Below are 21,451 nucleotides of genomic sequence, written 5' to 3' on the forward strand. Positions count from 1 at the left end.
GCTCCTTCTTGGATTGGTTTGAAAGAACCAAGTCCAACTTGTCTTGCAAAGACTTGATATCTCTCCTTGTCTGCTGGTCATCCCCTCTGTTGGCTCTATCATACTCCTCATTGTAGACTGAGTCACTCTTTGCCATGTTCTCCACCAGTTCCTTTGCATCCTCCACCGTTCTGCCCAAGAAGAAACCATTACTAGCAGTGTCAAGCCTGTTTCTGCAAGATGGGAGAACTCCTCTGTAGAAAGTGCTAAGCAAGCTCTCCTTGCTGAAACCATGATGAGGACACTGAGCTTGGTAGTCCTTGAATCTCTCCCATGCCTCATTGAAGCTCTCTAGATTCTTCTGCTGGAAACCAGAAATCTCGTTCCTTATCTTAGCTGTCCTTGAGGTAGAGAAGAATTTCTCCAAGAAGGCTTCCTTACATCCCTCCCAAGTGGTGATAGTGTCACTTGGGACAGACCTCTCCCACTGATGTGCCTTGTCTCCCAAAGAGAAGGGAAACAACTTCAGCTTGAATGCATCTTCAGAGACACCATTTGTCTTGGACAAACTACAATACTGATCAAACTTGTACAAATGATCGATAGGATCTTCAGCTGCCAGGCCATGAAACTTGTTGTGCTCAATTGTGTTGAGTAGCCCTGACTTGATCTCGAAGTTGTTGTTCTCCACCGGTGGTGCTCTGATTCCCAACCTATGACCATGAATGTGAGGACGATCATAGGTTCCAATGGCGCGAGCTTGGCGCTGTGGGTGTTGTGGTCGAAGGTTGGCAGCTCCTTGACCATTTCCCTCTTGGGCAGCTCCCAAAGGGATCTCCCCATCTTGATTCTGGTTCTGATGGTGAGCCATATCAAAACCCAATCTGTTGAAATGAGCCTGTTGCTCCTCTTCTCTCCTTCTTCTTGTATTCTCTCTTTCCAAAGCCCGGATGTCTGGTACTAGAGGAGTGAGGTTTGTAGTCCCTCTACTTCTCAAGTTCATACACCTGAAATGAAAAAGAAAGAGGAAAAAGCAGAGCCAATATCACAATAACAATAAAAATGACTTAGTCTCAAGCAAATGACTAAATCCCAATGTCAAAATCACAACATCCCCGGCAACGGCGCCAATTTGATAACAGGACTTTTCAGGTCCTTATCAAATGCAGTAGTATAAAAGGTTGTCGAACCAATCCTAGGTGATTTCAATGCACTGAGAATACAAATCCATGCTTAATCTAAGCGCAACCAAAAGTGAGATGAGTTTTAAACTAGAGTAATACTAAAATGCAGTAAAACTGTAAACTTTCTTTGATTATGAGATGGGAGAACTCATGGGAATAGGGATTAGATCTTGGGTGATCAAGTTTTGAACTAAAGGGGATGACTTTCAATCAATCTAGCAATCTTAGGCCTAGACACAATGCTAAACAAGCTCTATCCCTAGATGAATGTTCATTTGCTAAAGCAACTCAAGCATCAAATTCCTTTGGTTGAATATTGCTAAAGCAATCATTAAAAACAAGCCTACTAGCCATCTTAACACCTTTAACAACAAATTCCTTTGGCAAAGTGTGTTAAGAGCTTAGAAGAGTTGACTCAGACATTTCATCAAACACCTTCCGGGTGTGAAATGTCTAGAGATCAACCTTTGAGAGGCCAACTCAAAAGAAGCAATAAGACTACTCTAATAGCAAGGAAATAGATAGATAGAACATAAAACCCTTTAGATCTAGCTTAATCACCCTTGATCTCCCTAACCCATGAATCCTAAGAGGACTACTCACTAATCACCATGATCCTTCTCAAACCCATAAGAGATTCAAGCTTAATCATGAAAAGAAAGAAAATAAGAACTCAAAATAACTCAAGAACACAAGAACAAAATGATGATTTGATTCAAAGGAAAGAACTTTATCACCAAAAGGTTTGTGTTTTCTTCAGAGATAATAAGATAATCCCATCATTTGGGTCTAAAAAGTATTTATATGATCCTTCCAAACCCTAATGGTTGATAATAAAAGGTCTAAAAAACCCTTAAAAGCATTACAAGTCGCATAAGTAAAAACACGCAGCGGAGTCGCAACCCCGCTGGCTAACCCCGCTCCGGCCATTTTGCTTCGTCTCCTGTGGTAAACCCGAGCGGCCTTGGTGACTCCGCTCCGTATGGCTGCTCAACCCCGCTCCGGACCTCACACCGGTGTCGTGACTCCGCTCCAAGACCCCGCTCCAGCCACTTCACACCGTTTCTCGTCGTAAACCCGAGCGGTGTTACTTACGCCGCTCCAAGTACTCGTTCCGACCTCGCTCTGGATCACAGCGGACCTGCGAACCCGCTCCAAACACCCCGCTCCAGACGCTAATTTGCACAATCCCCACCTTTCACCCCTTTTGATCCATAACTCATCTCAAACACCTCCAAAAACTCCATAGCATGCTCCAACACCTGATAAGGACTTATGCATGCAAAATGCAAGCTAAAGAAGCCTAAATCCTATTCTAAATGATCAAAATGTGCAAGATATCAAAGCTAAAAACATGCAAATGCACAAGATATCATCAAACCGAATACTCGTCTCTACGGAACAAATATAAGCCATATAGCGAATACAAAACAACTATCTAGTAATTGTGCATATCTTGCTAAAAACACTGATGTTACAAATACGAAAGAGTTTAATTTTATATAACTTAGAATTTCTTTGGTAATATACTAAAGAACCTTAAAATTATTAAACCATAATATAACACTCTACTGTTTTTATAGAGAAAATGTTTCAAAAAATATTTTTTAATATTTTCATTGCAATTTTTATTAGATAATAATAGTAAATTATAAATTTTAAAGAAGTTAATTATATTTTATTAAATTTTGTTTGGATTAAAATTTTAGAAAATAGTTATAATAATATACTCCCTCCGTTTTCTTTTATAAGTCGTTTTAGAGAAATTTTTTTGTTCCAAATTATATGACGTTTTCGGTTTTCTATGTAAAATTTATTAACAGTTAATGTTGTATGACTACTGATAATATGTATTCTATTTTTTCATTGGTTGATTTGTGGTTATGTAAATAATTAATGATGTTTTGTCTAGAAAATATAAGAAATTTATGTTTTTCTTAATCTATGTGCAAGATTCTAAAACGACTTATAAAAAAAACGGAGGGAGTAGTATTATATTTATAATCATTAAATATTTTCTTAATCTGCATTAAACTCCAGAACATTTATTTATTAGAGTTTGGGATTTGCACTTTTATGTTAGTCTTACAAATTACATACTATGAAAATGGACTTAATACAAGCAATGTTGTCACCGAATTTGATGGTTAACGTTAACTCGATCAAATGTTAATTTGCAATCGTATGTGTGCTAAAGTAATGATTATATACATCGTCGATGCATGCGCACCACTCGTGACTTTAGTTTCCTTTCAGGACATTCAAGCAAAGCTTTAACTAACATATACGTTTCTTGTCGGACGGTATTGGTAGTAACACTATGTGTCTTTCCATTATTAAATTCAGCTTTCTCCATAAGCTGCGTCAATATTCTGATATGCATTTTCTTTTTCTCCCTCAAAATAATACAAATGATCTCGAACTTAAAATAAATTGCGATATTTACTTTGGATGTGAATGAAAGCTCACAAAAGTTCCTACCATAGGTCCATATACCATGATCTAATATTTCCAAACTATTACTGTTTACATATGTAAAGCAAGTCTAATTAAGAAACATAAATTTTGTATTTAGACGATCATTTTTGTTTCTTTTGACATTCTCTCATGATAATCATTTGTAGTCTCAAGTTAGAGTATCTCCAACGGTTCACTCTATTTTCTACTTTAAAACAGAGTGACTCTATAATAGAGATGAAGTTTTCTCCAATGGTACTCTATTTTAGAGTAGAAAATAAGGTGATGAACAAAAAAAACAACATACTCTATATTTGGAGTAAACCTATTTTTCACTCTATTATAGAGTGAAAAATAGAATACCATTGAAGCATTTTTTACTCTAAACTCTATTTTAGAGTGAAAAATAAAGTGGGATTGGAGATGATCTTATAGTGAACTCCGAAATCATTGTTGGTGAGATGACGTAAGTTACTTATGCAACTCTTGTTAAGTCGAATTCACAAATAGTACTATGCTTCTTTATTTTTGTGTGCAAAGTTTGTCTTTCTTATTTGTACATTTGTTAAACCAGAGTTCAAACAACATTGCAACCTTACACAGCTCTTATGACATACTAAAGCAATCTACACTTATCCCATTTGATATGTATAATCAACACTGGAATTGTTTTTACTATTTGAAGTTTTGTATTGTTATAATACATAGATAGCACTTGTATCGTGTTAGTCTTCTATATTATCTCATGAGATATAAGTTAACGAAGATGCTGTTCAAATCGCTTAGCAAGCTTGGACCCAACGTTTCGTAGTTATATTTTGCTGTAGTAAATAAATTATTTTAGCCACACGTTAACCTCGATAATTTGTAACGCTGTCGTAATAAACTGTTGCACATAATTCCACATCGAACCCAAACACGCTTACTAACCACATTAATGAAACAAGGTTACACTTTTTTTCTTAATTACACCTATTTACATGTAGTAGTCAGACTCGCAGTTGATGCTAATATCACTCAATACATTGTATCAAGAATAAAGTGGCCCACTCCATATAACCAAAATCATCAAGGCGAAGACAAAGATGGTCCAAAAATATCATTGGAACCACGTGATTCTTGGTAAATATTTGGTACTCCACTCAATTCTATTATTCATTACTTGAATAGGACAATTCTATTATTTGTTTTCTGAGATTAAAAAATCTCACTGATGCAAAAAAGATAAATAAAATCTAACTTAAAAGAGTATAAATTAGATACACACTATACATATGTATTGTAAATCTCACTCAAAGCATACCCTTTGTTTCCTTCTGCAAATTCCAGTGAAGCTCCACCGTAAATATACAGTTAAGAATTACAACACTATAAGTATACATCATATACAAAATGTTTATAAATCATAAAGAACTTTTATACGAATGTTACCAAAACTATCTAATAAATCCACAGGTTACAGCTACTTTTCCTGTTTTCAACACCGTTACAGCTAGCATGCATATAGATCACAAGTAAAGAAAATCTAGTAAAAAGTAAAATCCAAAACAAAAACCCAATAAATAAATCATACAAACTGGGAAAATGTCCCAATACTTCAAATAGCCTACATTTTTTTTTTTGCTAAAATATAATGTCAAAATATATAAAAAATAGCCTACATTGTTGAACATCTTACGTTCCAACAGTGAAACTACGACCATACTTAAATGATGAGATTTGGGACCATGTTTTACAAAACTCGAAGACTTCCACTCGGATATTTAATATTTAACCAATGTCGATATATATACTCCATGTAATTACTTGAAATAATAGTCTCAAAGGAGGAAATTATAAGCTAAAATTTTTGTTTACCCATAAAGCAAAAGAACTAAACAAAGAAGAAGAATATAAAGCAAAGTTATTAATAAAAAGCATGGGATATATATGTTGTAACATGTCCGAGATCCGGAATGTATTTTTAGGTACACCATTCTTGTCTCCTCCCAAAGCTTCATCTCTCTCAACCAATTATCTTTCAGTATTATTATCTTTTTCATTTATAAAAAAATAATAATATCTCTCTCACATTAAAAAAGAAAAAATCTCTAAATAGTATACACAAAATGTTACACTTCTGCCTCGTTCTTCTCCCCATCTCTCATCTTCTCGAGCTCTGCTCAAGCTCTCTTCTTCCTATGGCAAGTCTCTCTCAAGTCATTATCTAGCTTCTTTTTTTATTAAAGTTCTTAATAACTTTTCAATGGATCTTGGGTCGGTTGCTGGTAATGTGAACGGGTCACCAAGTCTAAAAGAGCTTAGAGGATCCAAACAAGACAGATCCGGTTTCGACGGTGAGGATTGCTTGCAACAAAGCACGAAGCTAGCTAGAACAACATTGACAATAGCAGAAGACAAACACTTACCTTCAGCTGCTTATAGCAGACCAATGCTGTTTCATCAAGGCATTCCTCTTACAAGATCTGCTTCTCTTCTCTCCTCTGACTCTCGCCGGCAAGAACACATGCTTAGCTTCTCAGATAAACCAGAAGCTTACGACTTCACTAAATATGTCGGTTTGGATAGCAACAAGAACTCTCTCTCCCCGTTTCTTCACCAGCTTCCACCTCCTTATTGTAGAAGCTCAGGAGGTACTTTTTTGTTTTTAAATAATCTTTTTGTAAAACAAAAACATGGGTTTGGGTTTAGACTAGATTTGGTGAAATGGGTTTATGTGAAAACTGTTAAAAGTTTTGAATCTTTTTCTTTTGTTGTGTGGAATGGTGGCAGGAGGAGGATATGGTTCTGGTGGAATGATGAGCATGCAAGGGAAAGGACCTTTCACATTGACTCAATGGGCTGAGCTAGAGCAACAGGCCTTGATTTATAAGTATATCACAGCCAATGTCCCTGTTCCTTCTAGTTTGCTCATCTCTATCCAGAAGTCCTTTTACCCTTATGGATCATTGCCTCCCAGTTCTTGTAAGCTCTCAAAGAACATCAATCCAATAATCTGTTTTCAAGATTTTTTTGCCAACTTTAAAATGTTCTCTAATGTCATTTTGGTTGAAAAGTCTTATCAAACATTGGTTAATGAGATAACGAATGTTTTGCAGTTGGATGGGGAACATTCCATCTAGGTTTCGCAGGAGGAAACATGGATCCTGAGCCAGGGAGATGCCGTAGAACAGATGGAAAGAAATGGCGGTGCTCGAAAGACGCTGTTCCTGATCAGAAGTACTGTGAAAGACACATCAACAGAGGCCGTCACCGTTCAAGAAAGCCTGTGGAAGTCCAACCTGGCCTAACCCCCGCCCCTGCTCCCTCCAAAGCGGTTGCATCTCGTAACCGCTCCCTCCCCACTGCTTCTCAAATGCCTACCAACAGGTAATATAAGTATCTTTCAATACTTTGCATGTTCTTCATAGCTTTGCTTACACATATTCTTGCAAAAAAAACAGAGTCCAGAATGCGATATATCCATCCATCGTTAACTTGCAACCCAAGGAAGAGAGAAACAACAACATCCCTTTTGGGTTTGGTCACGTTACCTCTCCTTCATTGCTCACATCATCGTACCTAGACAACAAGACTTCGGGTAATCACAGTCACAACAACTCTTGGCCTGAAGAGTTGAAATCAGATTGGACGCAGCTTTCAATGTCAATTCCAGTAGCATCATCATCATCTCCTTCCTCCACCGCTCAAGCTCAAGAAAAAGTCACGCTCTCGCCTCTCAGGCTATCACGCGAGTTTGACCTACCGATCCAAAGCCAGCAGGAGACGCTCGAGTCTGTGAGAAAGGTGAATACTTGGATTCCAATCTCGTGGGGAAACTCCTTGGGAGGTCCATTAGGAGAAGTACTTAACAACAACAGCACAACGAGTAGTCCCACGTTGGGTTCGTCTCCTACAGGGGTTTTGCAAAAGTCCACGTTTTGCTCACTCTCTAACAGCAGCTCTGTAAGCAGCCCCATTGCGGAGAACAACAGAAACAACAATGTTGACTACTTTCATTACACAACCTGAAACTAGTGTCATGAGCAGGCTTTGTCTTTTTTTTTCCTTTAATTTGTTTCTTGGTGCATTGCTCTTTTTTTGTTCTGCTGTTGTTCTTCCAAAAACTCTATTTTTTTCTTTGTTTTTCGATTTCTTGATCTTCAAGTTTGATGATAACCTAATATAATAACAGTCTTGATTCTGAAGTTAATACCTTTGATTCCTTTGCTTAGATCCAAACTAGGGCTTTCTTGCTCTGTAATTGTGACTACAAGTGAACCAAAAAGACCTTTTTCTTTTCCAGCAAGAGACCATTCCAAGCCTAAGCCTTAAAAGAAGAAAGGTTAGGGCTTACTTAGGTGCTCTTCAGTATGGACTTGACGATCTAAACTTTTATCGGGATTGAATATCCAATGATTGTTTTGGGCCGAGATTACAGATCCTGCAATTTTTGGGCTGATAAGAGGTAGTGAACTAATGATGGTTGGCAGATTGATCAGTATCTATTTAGTGATAAAATTTAATTAGGGGAATTTGAGATAGCTTGTTAACTTTTAAATGTTGACAAGAAAAAAGAAACTTTTAAATATTTATGTTGGCTGGTGTAATACTTTAGCGCTTTAACTTAATAATACAAATAATAGTAAATGATTACTTTAGCATCGTGCATTGGCATTGATGTCATGTTAATGCGCATAAAAGCTTTCCACTAAGTACGAATAATAATATTATATCATTGCATTGCACTAATATGATGACTCTTTGAGTCATTTGTCAAACCACTACAACTATATATTCCTACGATAGTGGAACAGAAAAAAAGTTTTTTTCATTCTTCTCTCTGAGTTGCAAATAGAAAGGAAAATTCGAAAACCATCATTTTCTCTTCCTAACCTTTCATCTACATAGAGAGATATTTTTTTTTCTTTGATCTTAATGTTCTAGATTTTCAAATCTTTTATTTACTTAAATCATATGATCGTAGATGGGTTTTGTTCATACATGATCATTCTCCTGTTATTGAGTTCCCACTGTTGTTGTTGTTGTTGAAGTTGTCTGAGAATCAGAATCCGCCTCATCTCCGAGAATCTTAACCGGAGCATCTCTTGTTCCGTCACGAGCCTGTTATTGTCCGTGTTCACTTGTTGAAGGTGGTATATAACTAACCGGAGCCGGTTACCGAGCTCACGGTTTTCCAGATCCAGCTGATTTACTTGGTTCCTTAAGTTATCAATGTGACTCTGCTTACGCATTCTTGACCGTCTCGCTGATTCCCGGTTTGACTCCATTCTCTTTCTCTTCCTCTCGTCGGTCATCTCCGGATTGATCAGTTTATTCCGGTTATGATTCTGCTCTCCTGAATCAGGTTTGGCGATGGCTGTCAATTGTTCTGGGTCGTCCGGGTCCGGTTTTTCTCCTTGAGTGCATAGTAGGAGGCACTGTGAACTGACGGTGTCGTCAAAACCGGGTTTGGTGAAACCGGCACAAGATTCGTCAGAACCGGTTTTATCATCAAAACCAGAATTAGTTCTAACGAGACCAGAGTTGGATTCACCATAACAAGGGCTGGGAACGGCCGGTTCAATAGACAATTGGTTCACGGAAAAGAGATCAAAGCAGTCCCACTCCCAAGGAGTGAATCCAGTTTGGAAACCCGAAAATTGATTAACCGTACCCGGTTCCAGGAAGGAAAAGGCCGGTACAGTAGACAACATAATTACTTAATTTTTCTAATAGAGAGATGAGTGATTAGAAGGGGAAAAGGGAAGAATTGCATTGTTGGAGGCTGATATTTATGGGCAAACAAAGAGGGGTATTTTAGTCATATGTAAATACGGTATATGACCGATTGACCGTATATTATACCGTATAAAAAGCTTTTGAGTCATGTTGCACTATGGTGGGGTTAAAAACTTGCAATTTTAATTTTAGGAGCCAGCTTTTGTAAAAAGCATAAAATATTTTGTGGGGTACCATTGCTCGTTTGAGGTCCATATAGCAATTGTTTGTTTTATAGAAATTTTGAATTTTCAAGTAACCAAATGTATGTAATAGCTTGGTGGTGAAGATAACAGTCCACATTTTACACGTTTTAATATCTACACAAGAGTGACAGACCTAATTGTAAATGACATATTTTGTTATATTTCTAGAAAAGGTATACCTTTCAAATTGAAATTGAATACTTCGTCTAATTTTATTTGAAATTAATTATTGTGGCTCCAATTGTCGGCAGAAAGAAAATATTGAACAAACCCTTTATTTTAAAATATTATACTTACATTAAGGACAACATTTCACAAGTTATTTGATCATAATTCTTTTTATTTATCTCGAATGAACATTTAGCATTTTTTGGGGTGGGGTTTAGCATTACTTCAACTTTATGAAGCTTTTATATATAAGATATTATCACAATTAACTCTTTTTCTTTCTTCAAATCCAGAAACCATTTGTATTATTTTTTTTTTGCTAAAACCATTTGTATTCGCCGCCACCCCTATATTTGTTTTGTGAGCATATACTTTGTTGTTGTGACATGGACAGCCACGATAGATTGGTTCATTGGTTCACTGTTTAGTCATCTTTTTTTTTTGGATAAAGGGGTAGTCATCTTTCTTAAAGAAAAAGAAAAAATCTTCTCGATTTCTTTTTACACGGGATGGACACTGAAGATGGACAAGAATCATCATTTCAATCTAAAATGAAAAATAAAGCAGACCAAGAGTGGAGTAAAATTAATTAAACTGAAAAGAAATAGAGAATCTAAGGAACCCTTTCCAATTAACTGAACCCAACTGGTGCTTTGCATGAGATATGAGACCAATGCTTTTATGTAAAGAAACCTATACGGCTATAACCTACGACCAAAAGTATATTACTTGCTTGCTACAAGGTAACATTGAATGTTAAACCACTAATATGCTGATTCAAAGTATATAGAAAATCCAGAGATTTTTAAGTGTAGTTGGTGATTCAGAAGAAATATTGAGGACAGAGAAATGTGAAAAGTTAATAGTATACCAATGTATATAGAAAATTTAGAGCTAGATTTTAGGTTTAGTTGATTCAATAGAAATATTGAGAAACCAAGAAATGTGAAAATTGATGTTTTTATCAAATATTAAATCGAGATAATTAATTCTGTAATAACTTTTTAAAAAATTGAAAAACATAATCTAGTTAATAAAAAACCAAGATAATACATAAAGAGAAGCAGTAGCTTGAAGGCTGGATTGTTTTATGGTTAAAATGCTGCATATCATTCATAATGTCACACACACGTAATATATATATATATATATATATATATATATATATATATATATATATAATATATATATTGCAGTATTTAAGAACGTTCTAATTTTTGTTGTTTGTTGCAAGACAAAAATAATTAACGAGGATGGAAATATGTGTTTATTAGATCACACAATCATTTACAAATTTATGATCAACTAATGTTTTCATGTTGAACTACCATTTATTATAACTATACTAGTATTAGAAAACGGAATAACTACCAAATTCAAGCAAAAAGAAAAACTGAATAACTTTAGTTAGCTCATTTAGGATTGAAAAGTATATACTATCTCCGTTTCATATTAAGTGTCGTTTTAGAGAATTTTTTCGTTGCAAAATAAGTGTCGTTTTAGAATTTCAATGCAAAACTTATTAACTTTATTCTCCATTCTATTTTTCTATTGGTTGAATTGTATCGGTAATGATGTTTTTATATTGAAAATATGCAAAATTAAATATTTTTTTAATCTGTGTGCACAAGTCTAAAACGACACTTATAATGAAACAGAGGTAGTATGGAGCAACATCCACATGAATTTCATACGTATATAATAAAGCATAAAAGACAACAAATACAAGTATACTTATTTATTATACACCAACCTTTTCTAATTGGCCAGTCTCGTGTTTGGTTCGGTCTCATGTGAAATCAAACTTTAGTGTTCAATAAAAAAGCTTCATATAATGGCTTTTAATAATTCCAATTTAATTTTATCGAGATCAATGTTCCAGTTCATATATATAAATACATCCATATACGATTATATGAATCTGTACATTATAAAAGTCTTTGGTTCGATCTTATGTGAAATCAACTTTAATTCTGATCCGTTTTTTTCAAAAGATGGATATTTTTTGTATTTTTTTACAAATTTAATTTTTATATTTTTTTGTAATTATATTTATGTTTTTTGTAATCATATTCGTATAAAATATCTATTTTAAAATTATTAGTAAAATATTTTGATAATTATATTAAATTTATAATATTACATAACTTTGATAAAAAAAAATATTACATAACTATACATTTGTGTCATAATCATTTTGCACACTCAGTTTGTACTTTATTCTATATACGATTATGTGAATCTGTACATTATAAAGTCTTTGGTTCGGTCTCATGTGAAATCAAACTTTAATGTCGAATAAAAAAGCTTTAGATTTTAGCTTTTCAAAAACATCCAAATTTCATTTTGTTATAGTATGAATCAACGTTCCGTTGCGCATATACATGTACGTATGCTATTATTTTGAGAAACGGGGTCGCATTTTTACAAATCTCTAAACTAAAAACCTCTGCTAAAAATGATAGAAAATTATATAATTACATTGATATTTCCTTACATATTATTAGGCATGTGTAAAATTTTATATATAGTTTTTTCTGATAAAAATGTGAATACTCATTATGAAAATAATGATATAAAATATATTAGTCTTTGAAGGATGAAATCTACTGCATCTACAATTTGCTAACTTAAACAACAGTAAAAAAAAGCTGCAAAAAAGATAAAAAGTGATTCAATGACAAGGTTTAATAATCAACATAGAGTTCGATTAAAGTTTATCTAACTATTCAATTCTAATACATCAATGAAGCTTGTAACTGTATCTCCAATCTAATTCCATATTTTCCTCCAAAATAGAGTAAAAGTAAATATGGAGTAAGAAATGCTCCAACCCAACTCTATATCCCACTCAATAATGAAATATACTCCATAAATAGAATAATCTATTTTTTTGTTCATTACTCTATTATGGAATGGAAAATATAGTAGGACTAAAACATTTTTACTACATATTCACATTTACTCCATTTTGGAGAGAAATATAAAGTTTTATGTTGGATGCTCTAACATGAACAATAATTACAAAGTAAATTGATCGAAAAATAATTTTAAGGACCGAGATTTATTCTGAAAATGATCCTAAAAATATAAGTAATTCGAATTGACTAGATCTCTGGCCACTATTTGGGGGAATTCACTCCAGATCCAAAACAACTCGAAAGACTAACACGACGAGGTCCTTGAAACCCTACACCAACAAAATGAGCCTAGCAGTTAGACAAATCAGATCCGGCAGAAAAAACCAGAAGTTTAAAACATTCGATTCTAATTATAATTCTTTCTCACACGAATATTTAACTCAAAAGATAATGATTTCAAAACGAAAAAAATGGCATAACAACATTGATCCCCTTCTTAAACAGTGAAGATCAGAGAAACCAAAACTCCAATCAATAGACGATGAAATTAACTACTGTACTATGAAGAAAAACTACAAGAATCATAGAAAAAGGAGTTTCAACGAAAATCCTCGCATCGCTGTTATAGACGAAGAAATACTAGCAGAGCAACCGATTTTTATATGTAATAAATTTCTTGGATATAATTCAAACGTACATGCAATATTGCGAATCATTCAGATTGCATTAATCTTTATACTTCTTTTTTTTTTTCTTCTCTACACTTCTTTTAGTCAACGAACTTCTCTTTTGCTTGAGGAAAAGACATCAGTTTTGATTGTATATATATCATTGTCCTTAATTACGTACACCGCTTGTATATACATGAAGCCGACGGATACGGGTTAGGTCATATTTCCTATATAAAGTTTAGTTAAATCCTTTAATTAAAGTCGAGGGGCCAAAACTTTAATAAAAGTAATCTATTACCATTTCTCTTTTTAATAATTGTCAATTCGACACTTTTCATGGATATTAAAAAATTTGTATAATAAACTAATATATTTTTATTTAATGTATGATTAAGTTTAAATAAAAATTTATTAGTTAGTCAAATTGGTAAAATTAGATTTAATGTACAAAATTACATTGAGATTGTAGAATAACATTTTTGAAATAAAATAAAAAATTTAAAATAATATTAATTACGAAACAAAAAATATAAAATCATCAAAAATCGTAACTTCAATAACTCTCGGAAATTTATTTACCACTACCAAAAATGAGCCATATAACGACAACTTTGTAAATTAAAAAAAAAAACTAAATGTGTTGCTAAGTCATTTTGATATTTTTGTATTCTATCTATTTAATAAAAATGATATGTTGACATTTCTACACAGATTAAAAAAATTATTAAAATTTATTTAGTTTACTATTAATTATATTTATTTGACCAAAAATATTTAAGATAAATAAAATTATTTATATAATCAATGTAATTTGCAATTAATTTTCAGCTGAAAACAGATATAATTTGCATTGAAATTCTAAAATAATATTTTTGTGAAGCAAGAAAGAATGTTGAAATGATAATTATTATGAAACAAAAAGAATATCTGACATTCTTTCTAAAAAATATAGTTGTAAATATTTTATGTTTATATATACAACCATTGTGTATATATATATCACAAATCGTTTCTACATTACCATGAGAAGTTGTAATAACAGCAACTATTTCTGTTTTTAGTGTTGTAGGTTTTTGTATGAGTTAATGGATGCACACATATTTTATTTAATGTGTGTGCGTGCTTACGTATGAGTTAATGGGTGGATGCAAAGCGACGTTATGCATCCACTAATTATGGCTTTTTAGAACTGTCTTTTCGCTTTCTATATGTTTGTGGTGGATACGTTCGTTGAGATTTACCGCGTGGCGTCATTAGGGTTCTCATTAGTTTCTAGGCGCTAAGCGGGCGGCGACCTAACGCCTACCGCCTAGAACGATTAAGTGGACGCCTAGATTATTAGTTAAACAGTTTAGGCGTTTATAAATTATAGCAATATATTAAATATATGTAATATTTTATATTTAATAATAGTAAAAACTATTATTTATATATGATAAAAATTATTTTCATAAGAATAAATATTACAATATATTAATATAAATTTATTAACAATAAATTATATATTATTTATTATTACAATATTATAATTATCTAGACGGTTTAAAGAGTAATCGTCACGGTCCTATAATGACTAGCAGCTAAGCACCGCCTAGACGGCCGCCTAAACCTAAACCGCTTTTTAGAACAATAGTTATATCTCAGTACGGACAGATGTGTTTCGTGTATGTCCATGCATGCATATGGTCAATTCTCTATTATTCATGCCTATTGTTACGTGTCTATTTCTTTTTGCTTTACAACTTTAAGCTCGGCCGGTTTCTCGGGTATCGTTTGAGATTTTTTGTTTTCCGAGTGTAGTTCCATCATGGGCCGAGAACAAAAAAATGAAATAGACCAACTAACACCTGTGAATCTGTGAGTTCGAGTTATTCATCGTGTGGCCTGTATTGCATAGGGCCTTTATATTGGCAACTTTGGCCCAAAAATAAAAATTCAAGTTTGACTTTAATCTCACGTAACACGTTAACATGTTGGGCCTTTCAAGCGATATCTTAACACAACCCGCCAATCTAACACGATTACTATAGCCACCATGTGTTGTTTAAGACTTCTTTTCAAACTCTTCAAAACTCTCCAAGATCCTCCTCCCTCATCGACTTAATCTATTTCTTCTTATTCCGATTTTCACTAATGTTCTATATGGTGCAAAGCATGGAGTAAACCACCTTGTGTTAAAGTTATGGTTAAGCTTAGGAACAAAGGACAAGTGGAAAAACTAATAACATTTTCTTACACATCAAGACACTTTACACAATCCAATTTTTTTTCGTTTGATTAAAAACATTAGAAGATTCCATCAAATACTTTCAACATCCTTCAATGTCTCTCCACTTGAGATACACAAGCCCTGCTCTATAATGTGTGAAGGCACCGGCAACCACCAAAACATGAAACAACTGATGGCTATGTCCAGCTATATCAAACTTACCAGGCATCCATCTCTCAGGGATCCTAGTCGCATAAACCAAAGCTCCTAACCCGTAAAGCAAACCCATCAAAACCTCATACCCCGTCGTGTGAAGCGCCTCGGGCTGGTCCCAAAAGATGATCAGCTTATGTAGTATCGGTGCCGCTCCGGAGAACCCCATTCCAAAGAAGAGAGAGGCCCTCACTACACGAAACTCAGGGCTCTGGAAGACGGGTAGGAGGGAGACGAGGACCGTGGAGATTCCCAGGATTGTAATGAATCCTAAGTAGAGGTTGCAGAAGAAAGGATCACACATGAAAGAGTAGTAGACGGGAGGGTAGAAGGAAGTGGAGATGAGAGCTGCGATCCCAGCGTAGTCAAGCCTAAGCATTATGTAAGAGACTCGCTCTGAGTGACAGGAGAGGAGGTGGCAGGTGCTGCTTGCTAATAGACAGAACATAGCCCCGCCTAGGAATGCGTAGAAGGGCCATCGAGTGATTGGCCTGAGGATCAAAGGAGCTATCATGTTTGCAACATCTTCCTTCACTGAATGCTGCAATGCAATTTACCAAAAAAAAAAAAAAGATATTAATAATTTAGTTTTTTGAATATTAATATTTAAAATCCGTCTAGGATCTAGGGCATAATATCCGTCTAAAAGCTATTATACTCCCAACTATAAAAATCACATAAAAACACTATATAACATGAAAATGTTACGGTATAGCGGACGCCAACACCACATTTTAGAACACTGATTCATATCCTTTATAATAATCAAGAAAGATTGTGTCTTGATTACCAGAACACACATGTCGGTGGAGTTGGCAAGAGAGAATCTGTCAGGGAGACAGTTATAGAGAAGCTCCATGAGATGCCACTTAGAAGGAGAAGAAGGAAGGCGAGACATGAGGTCAGAGTGAAGTTTGTGAAGATCAGTTTTCCTGAGGAGATGAGGTAAACGGTGCTGAAGATCCACAACGCTTGGGACTTTGGTAGCTGTGTATATAGTAAGTGCTAGAAACAGGAAAAAACCAATCAAGTGCCTGCAAAATCCCAAAAATACATTTCAAGATCTGATAACAAAGGATACAATACAAAACAAGAAAGGTTGAAATCAAAAACTTACGTCCAGACATTCAAGGTCTCGTTGTGGATGGAGAAGATGCTGAGGAGGATGTGTTTGAGGGGCCATTCGGAACGGTAGTGGCCAAGGATGTACTCGTTGTCTCTGAGGTAAGCAGGCAAAGCGTGGTACTCCACGAGTTGGTACTTGACTTTCTGCCATAGTCTCTTCCCTTTCACGTTTTTGTGTTGTTCTTGTTGTTGTTTCTTCTTCTCCTTTGTTGTTGGTTGTAAACGTTCCTTGATCTCTTCTGCCATTTTTGTCTCTATCAATTCAACCAACACATATGTAAATCTAATTCAAAGGTGAACCAGTGCTTTATGGTAAAATCTTGAGAAACTTCCGAAGAACTCGGAGCAGAGAGATGGAGTTAAATGTGGAGATTGAGCTAAAGGATCGTGCTTTTGATCTGACATAAGCTTTAATATAGAAAGGGTTCAAAGGAAATTGAGAGAAGATTACCTTAATCCAATAGTGTGTGTTCAAGAGTTGGCGAGAGGGAGATCACCACGAGCAAGAGAGAGGGAATGAAAGTGGATCAAAATAGATCTTAAGGGATGAGAGAGAGAGAGATCCTGTTTTGATACGTTAGGCGAGAAAACGAGAAAGAATGGATGAAGAAGAGGAGGAGGCTCTCTGAAACCACAAAGAAGCTATTATTATATTTGTGGTTTGATATTTTTACATCTTTTCAAATTAGGACCACTTGTTTTTTTTTTCCTGTTTCCATATATTACCGTGGACCCCTTTTATATTTTTATTTTTTTTTGGGTTTGGGCCAAGAATTTAGTTTTGATGTTTCGCCGTACGAGGAATTTGGAAAACATCGATTTCGATTAACAAATACAATAATGTTTGTTTTTTTTCTTTCTCGAGGTGTTATAATTTATAAGATAAGTTAAGGTATTTGGCGCGTAAATTATACGAAAATAGATGAAATTTCTGATAGAAACTACATGAAAATGCTATCTAACAAAAATCAAACAGTTAATCATGCAATGCTTTCTTGAGTATTTGAAGGGAAAATAAGGATTGATGGTGACTCCATCGCGACATACATAGTGAATTGTTTCAGTGATAAAAAAAGTCATAGTGAGTTGTCTATGTATGATTTGCATAAATGAAGGACCTAACAGGTAACAATCAACATAATGAAATATCCACCGTGCAGGAGTGAGTATCTTTAGGTGTCTCGTGGGAATATTATGTACTTTTACTTGATTCGGATAACCAAGAGATTTTCGTGTTCTCTTTGGCTTGTTATTTTCCACGTTTTAGTCTTATGTCGGTACGTAATCCCAAAATATACACATTGTGACGATTGTAACTTGTCACTCTTTAGTCATGATTCACTTTATATAAAAGCTGTATCATGACAGGTTTGATCAAAAAAAGAAAAAAGACAATATACGAACATTCCTTAAAGCCCAATCTAGTGACACTTTAAATGGGCTTACGGGGTTTATACAATTTTAACATTTAAAACATTCCTCAAAACTCTACTCTAGTGACATTCCTTAAAAGCCCAATATGGTATTACATTAAATGGGTTTAGCCCACTAGAGCACACAAAAATATTCACTAAAAGCCCATTTATCAGTGAACACAACACACCCACTTTCCCTAGGATGCAGACCGAGATTGACTATAGTGTAGCAGGAGTGACCGGTTGAACCAAATTCCAATCATTTCATTAACATGAATGGAACAACATTGACCCCACGTGAAGACACAAACTCTACCACCGCCATCTCCGACTCTATACCGTCGTCTCCTGCCGGATTAATTCAATTTTTTTAAAGAAAATTTGAGCTGAATTCTCCTAAAGATGATGGAGCGAGGAGCATTGTTAGGTTCCGCTTCTTCTTCAAACTTGTACGTTCCTTTCCAATTTCGCCAAACAAGAAGCGAACCTTCGTCTTTCAGACCGAACAATAATAAGCTGAACCCCTACCCGGTTTTTATCTCTCCATGGTTTAGACCGGTTGCTTCTGTATCTTCTCTGTCAACGAAATGCAATATGTACGACTACGCGACGAGGGCAGGCGGTGATGTGGAGGCTGAGCATCCAGTTGACGACAAAGAGTTTGTGCGTTGGTTCCGTGAAGCTTGGCCTTATCTATGGGCCCACCGTGGCTGCACCTTCGTCGTTGTTATCTCCGGCGAGATCATTTCCGGCCCTTACTGTGATCCCATTTTAAAGGTTTCTTTTTTTTTCTATTTATGTTAAAGATGCACACAAAGTGTTCGACGGTTTGTTTCAGTTAAAGCTGTGTGCAGGACATTGCGTTTCTTCATCATCTGGGAATAAGATTTGTGCTAGTTCCTGGAACCCAAGAGCAAATTGACCAGCTTTTGTCTGAGAGAGGTCAGAAATAGATAAAACCTTGTCTCTACTTTTGTCACAATGTTGGGTTAGGAGCCTAAAAATTGGGTGAGTTGCAGGACGCGAGGCTACATATGTGGGACGTTACAGAGTAACTGATGAAGCATCTTTGCAGGCTGCTAAGGAAGCTGCTGGAGCAATATCAGTGATGCTTGAGGCCAAACTATCTCCTGGACCTTCTATTTGCAATATCCGTAGGCATGGTGATAGTAGTCGTTTGCATGATATTGGTGTCAGGGTTGATACTGGTAACTTTTTTGCTGCAAAAGTGAGGTTTTCTACTTTCTTCATTTGTTCGTTCAGTCAGACTTTGAATTTCTATGACTGATTTTATCTTGTTGTTGATGGGGACAGAGAAGAGGTGTTGTTGATGGTGTTGATTTTGGAGCGACAGGGGAAGTGAAGAAGATCGATGTAGATCGGATTTGTGAGAGGCTTGATGGTGGTTCTGTAGTCTTGTTGAGGAACTTGGGCCACTCAAGCTCTGGAGAAGTTTTGAATTGCAAGTATGCTCACTCTACTTAACCTTAAAAAAGATTTAGACTCTTCTAGTATTGACAGTCCTTTTTACTTGGGCAGTACCTATGAGGTTGCTACAGCTTGTGCATTAGCTATAGGAGCAGATAAGCTTATCTGCATTATGGACGGTCCAATTCTTGATGAGAGTGGGCATCTGATTAGTTTCTTGACACTCCAAGAAGCAGATATGTTAGTGAGAAAACGGGCACAACAAAGCGACATTGCTGCTAATTATGTAAAAGCTGTTGGAGATGGAAGTATCACTTATCACAACGAACCTCCTAACAACAACAACAACACCAACGGCAAGGATACTTATCCTTCTCATAACGGGAGACCACCATTTTGGGGAAACGGAAACCACACTCGAATCTTTCAGAACGGTGTTGGATTTGAGAATGGGAACGGATTATGGTCCGGTGAGCAAGGTTTTGCTATCGGTGGTGAGGAGAGACTAAGCCGTTTAAACGGTTATCTTTCTGAGTTGGCTGCTGCTGCGTTTGTCTGCAGAGTGAGTGTTTAATGAAAACCTTTTGTCTTGTTTCTTACCGGCAACTATTTTTATCTGAAACCGTTTGGTTCGAAGGGTGGAGTCAAAAGAGTACACTTGTTGGATGGTACTATAAGTGGCGTTCTGTTGTTGGAACTTTTCAAAAGAGATGGAATGGGGACTATGGTTGCTAGGTATACACATTTGTTTTCGGTCTTTATCGTTCTTACAGTGACTGTACTGATTGTTATGTGCATTTTGTCCACAGTGATGTGTACGAAGGAACCAGAGATGCCAAAGTGGATGATCTTGCGGGCATTAGACATATCATCAAACCCTTGGAGGAATCTGGGATTCTGGTTCGCAGAACCGATGAGGAGGTTAAACACAAACCCATCTCAGTGTTTTATCGTTTCCGCTGTTAAAAGATTTGATCTTTGAGTGCAGTTACTGCGAGCTTTGGAGTCGTTCGTGGTTGTGGAAAGAGAAGGTCAGATCATCGCCTGTGCAGCTCTGTTTCCCTTCTTTGAAGACAAATGCGGAGAAGTAGCAGCCATTGCAGTTGCATCAGATTGCCGCGGTCAAGGCCAAGGCGATAAACTGCTAGGTAAAAAACGTTTTAAGCTACCGAAAAAGCTAGAGAAAACATCAATGACACACACGAATCTGTTTCTTGCAGATTACATAGAGAAAAAAGCTTCATCACTCGGGTTAGAGAAGCTGTTTCTACTAACAACACGAACAGCAGATTGGTTTGTGAGACGCGGGTTTCAAGAATGTTCAATCGAGGTGATACCAGAGAAGAGAAGACAGAGAATTAACCTCTCTAGAAAATCCAAGTACTACATGAAAAAGTTACTACCTGACCGGAGTGGCATTTCAGTGCTGAGAATATAAAACAGCAAGAAAGCAAACTCTGAGCAATATTGTAATAATATTTCCATATTGTTTGATTCCGGATTTGTGACTTTAAATTCATTCCAAAACAACAGTAGCACCAACCGCTTTGAGTTTCTCCATAATCTTCTCAGCTTCTTCTTTAGTGAGACCAAAAGACTGCTTACCGGATGAAGTTATATTTCCCAGTTCGAAACTCGACATTAAACTGACAAACAAATATAAATTTCGTGTTTAAAATGTTAACAATCAATTTTTCAATGAAATTAACATGAGTATCGTCCATAAAGAAATAGTTAAATAGGTTCAAGTGCCCTAAAAATAAACCTTTGCATCA

At 35.6% G+C, this 21,451-nt stretch overlaps 4 protein-coding genes and 1 non-coding gene across 5 annotated transcripts; 3 read left to right on the forward strand and 2 right to left on the reverse strand.

The window, feature by feature from the left end:
* The first annotated feature begins 266 nt into the window (after positions 1–266).
* LOC130508940 (small nucleolar RNA R71) lies at positions 267–373 on the forward strand. Its single transcript, XR_008943124.1, has one exon. It is a non-coding gene; the product is annotated as a small nucleolar RNA R71 (small nucleolar RNA).
* Positions 374–5,600: 5,227 nt separating this feature from the next.
* LOC108840001 (growth-regulating factor 2) lies at positions 5,601–7,812 on the forward strand. The gene is made up of 4 exons (XM_018612814.2): positions 5,601–6,253; positions 6,393–6,584; positions 6,719–6,989; positions 7,064–7,812. Exons 1-4 carry the CDS (start codon positions 5,866–5,868, stop codon positions 7,629–7,631), a joined length of 1,419 nt encoding a protein of 472 aa, XP_018468316.1. The 5' UTR covers positions 5,601–5,865; the 3' UTR covers positions 7,632–7,812.
* A 584-nt stretch (positions 7,813–8,396) lies between these two features.
* On the reverse strand, positions 8,397–9,361 carry LOC108824609 (light-inducible protein CPRF2). Its single transcript, XM_018598033.2, has one exon. It carries the CDS (start codon positions 9,314–9,316, stop codon positions 8,573–8,575), a length of 744 nt encoding a protein of 247 aa, XP_018453535.1. The 5' UTR covers positions 9,317–9,361; the 3' UTR covers positions 8,397–8,572.
* A 6,135-nt stretch (positions 9,362–15,496) lies between these two features.
* LOC130508329 (heptahelical transmembrane protein 4-like) lies at positions 15,497–17,471 on the reverse strand. The gene is made up of 4 exons (XM_057003776.1): positions 17,285–17,471; positions 16,826–17,087; positions 16,499–16,742; positions 15,497–16,249 (listed from the first exon to the last, which is right to left on the reverse strand). Exons 2-4 carry the CDS (start codon positions 17,077–17,079, stop codon positions 15,596–15,598), a joined length of 1,152 nt encoding a protein of 383 aa, XP_056859756.1. The 5' UTR covers positions 17,080–17,087; positions 17,285–17,471; the 3' UTR covers positions 15,497–15,595.
* A 1,020-nt stretch (positions 17,472–18,491) lies between these two features.
* Positions 18,492–21,230, forward strand: LOC130508330 (probable amino-acid acetyltransferase NAGS2, chloroplastic). The gene is made up of 9 exons (XM_057003777.1): positions 18,492–19,025; positions 19,103–19,190; positions 19,268–19,476; positions 19,563–19,714; positions 19,788–20,238; positions 20,314–20,411; positions 20,486–20,597; positions 20,665–20,824; positions 20,897–21,230. Exons 1-9 carry the CDS (start codon positions 18,651–18,653, stop codon positions 21,112–21,114), a joined length of 1,863 nt encoding a protein of 620 aa, XP_056859757.1. The 5' UTR covers positions 18,492–18,650; the 3' UTR covers positions 21,115–21,230.
* Positions 21,231–21,451: the final 221 nt, after the last annotated feature.

The sequence above is a fragment of the Raphanus sativus genome, chromosome 2 (assembly GCF_000801105.2).
Source record: "Raphanus sativus cultivar WK10039 chromosome 2, ASM80110v3, whole genome shotgun sequence".
Lineage (NCBI taxonomy): Eukaryota > Viridiplantae > Streptophyta > Magnoliopsida > Brassicales > Brassicaceae > Raphanus > Raphanus sativus.

Bases quoted from the DNA above. Each gene is read 5' to 3' on its own strand.
- LOC108840001 (XM_018612814.2), top strand. From the start codon at position 5,866: ATGGATCTTGGGTCGGTTGCTGGTAATGTGAACGGGTCACCAAGTCTA. The intron at 6,254-6,392 runs GTACTTTTTTGT...GAATGGTGGCAG, and splicing joins TTATTGTAGAAGCTCAGGAG to GAGGAGGATATGGTTCTGGT. The intron at 6,585-6,718 runs GTAAGCTCTCAA...AATGTTTTGCAG, and splicing joins ATCATTGCCTCCCAGTTCTT to TTGGATGGGGAACATTCCAT.
- LOC108824609 (XM_018598033.2), bottom strand. From the start codon at position 9,316: ATGTTGTCTACTGTACCGGCCTTTTCCTTCCTGGAACCGGGTACGGTT.
- LOC130508329 (XM_057003776.1), bottom strand. From the start codon at position 17,079: ATGGCAGAAGAGATCAAGGAACGTTTACAACCAACAACAAAGGAGAAG. The intron at 16,743-16,825 runs GTAAGTTTTTGA...GGGATTTTGCAG, and splicing joins GAGACCTTGAATGTCTGGAC to GCACTTGATTGGTTTTTTCC. The intron at 16,250-16,498 runs GTAATCAAGACA...ATTGCATTGCAG, and splicing joins CCACCGACATGTGTGTTCTG to CATTCAGTGAAGGAAGATGT.
- LOC130508330 (XM_057003777.1), top strand. From the start codon at position 18,651: ATGATGGAGCGAGGAGCATTGTTAGGTTCCGCTTCTTCTTCAAACTTG. The intron at 19,477-19,562 runs GTGAGGTTTTCT...TGATGGGGACAG, and splicing joins GTAACTTTTTTGCTGCAAAA to AGAAGAGGTGTTGTTGATGG. The intron at 20,598-20,664 runs GTTAAACACAAA...CTTTGAGTGCAG, and splicing joins TTCGCAGAACCGATGAGGAG to TTACTGCGAGCTTTGGAGTC.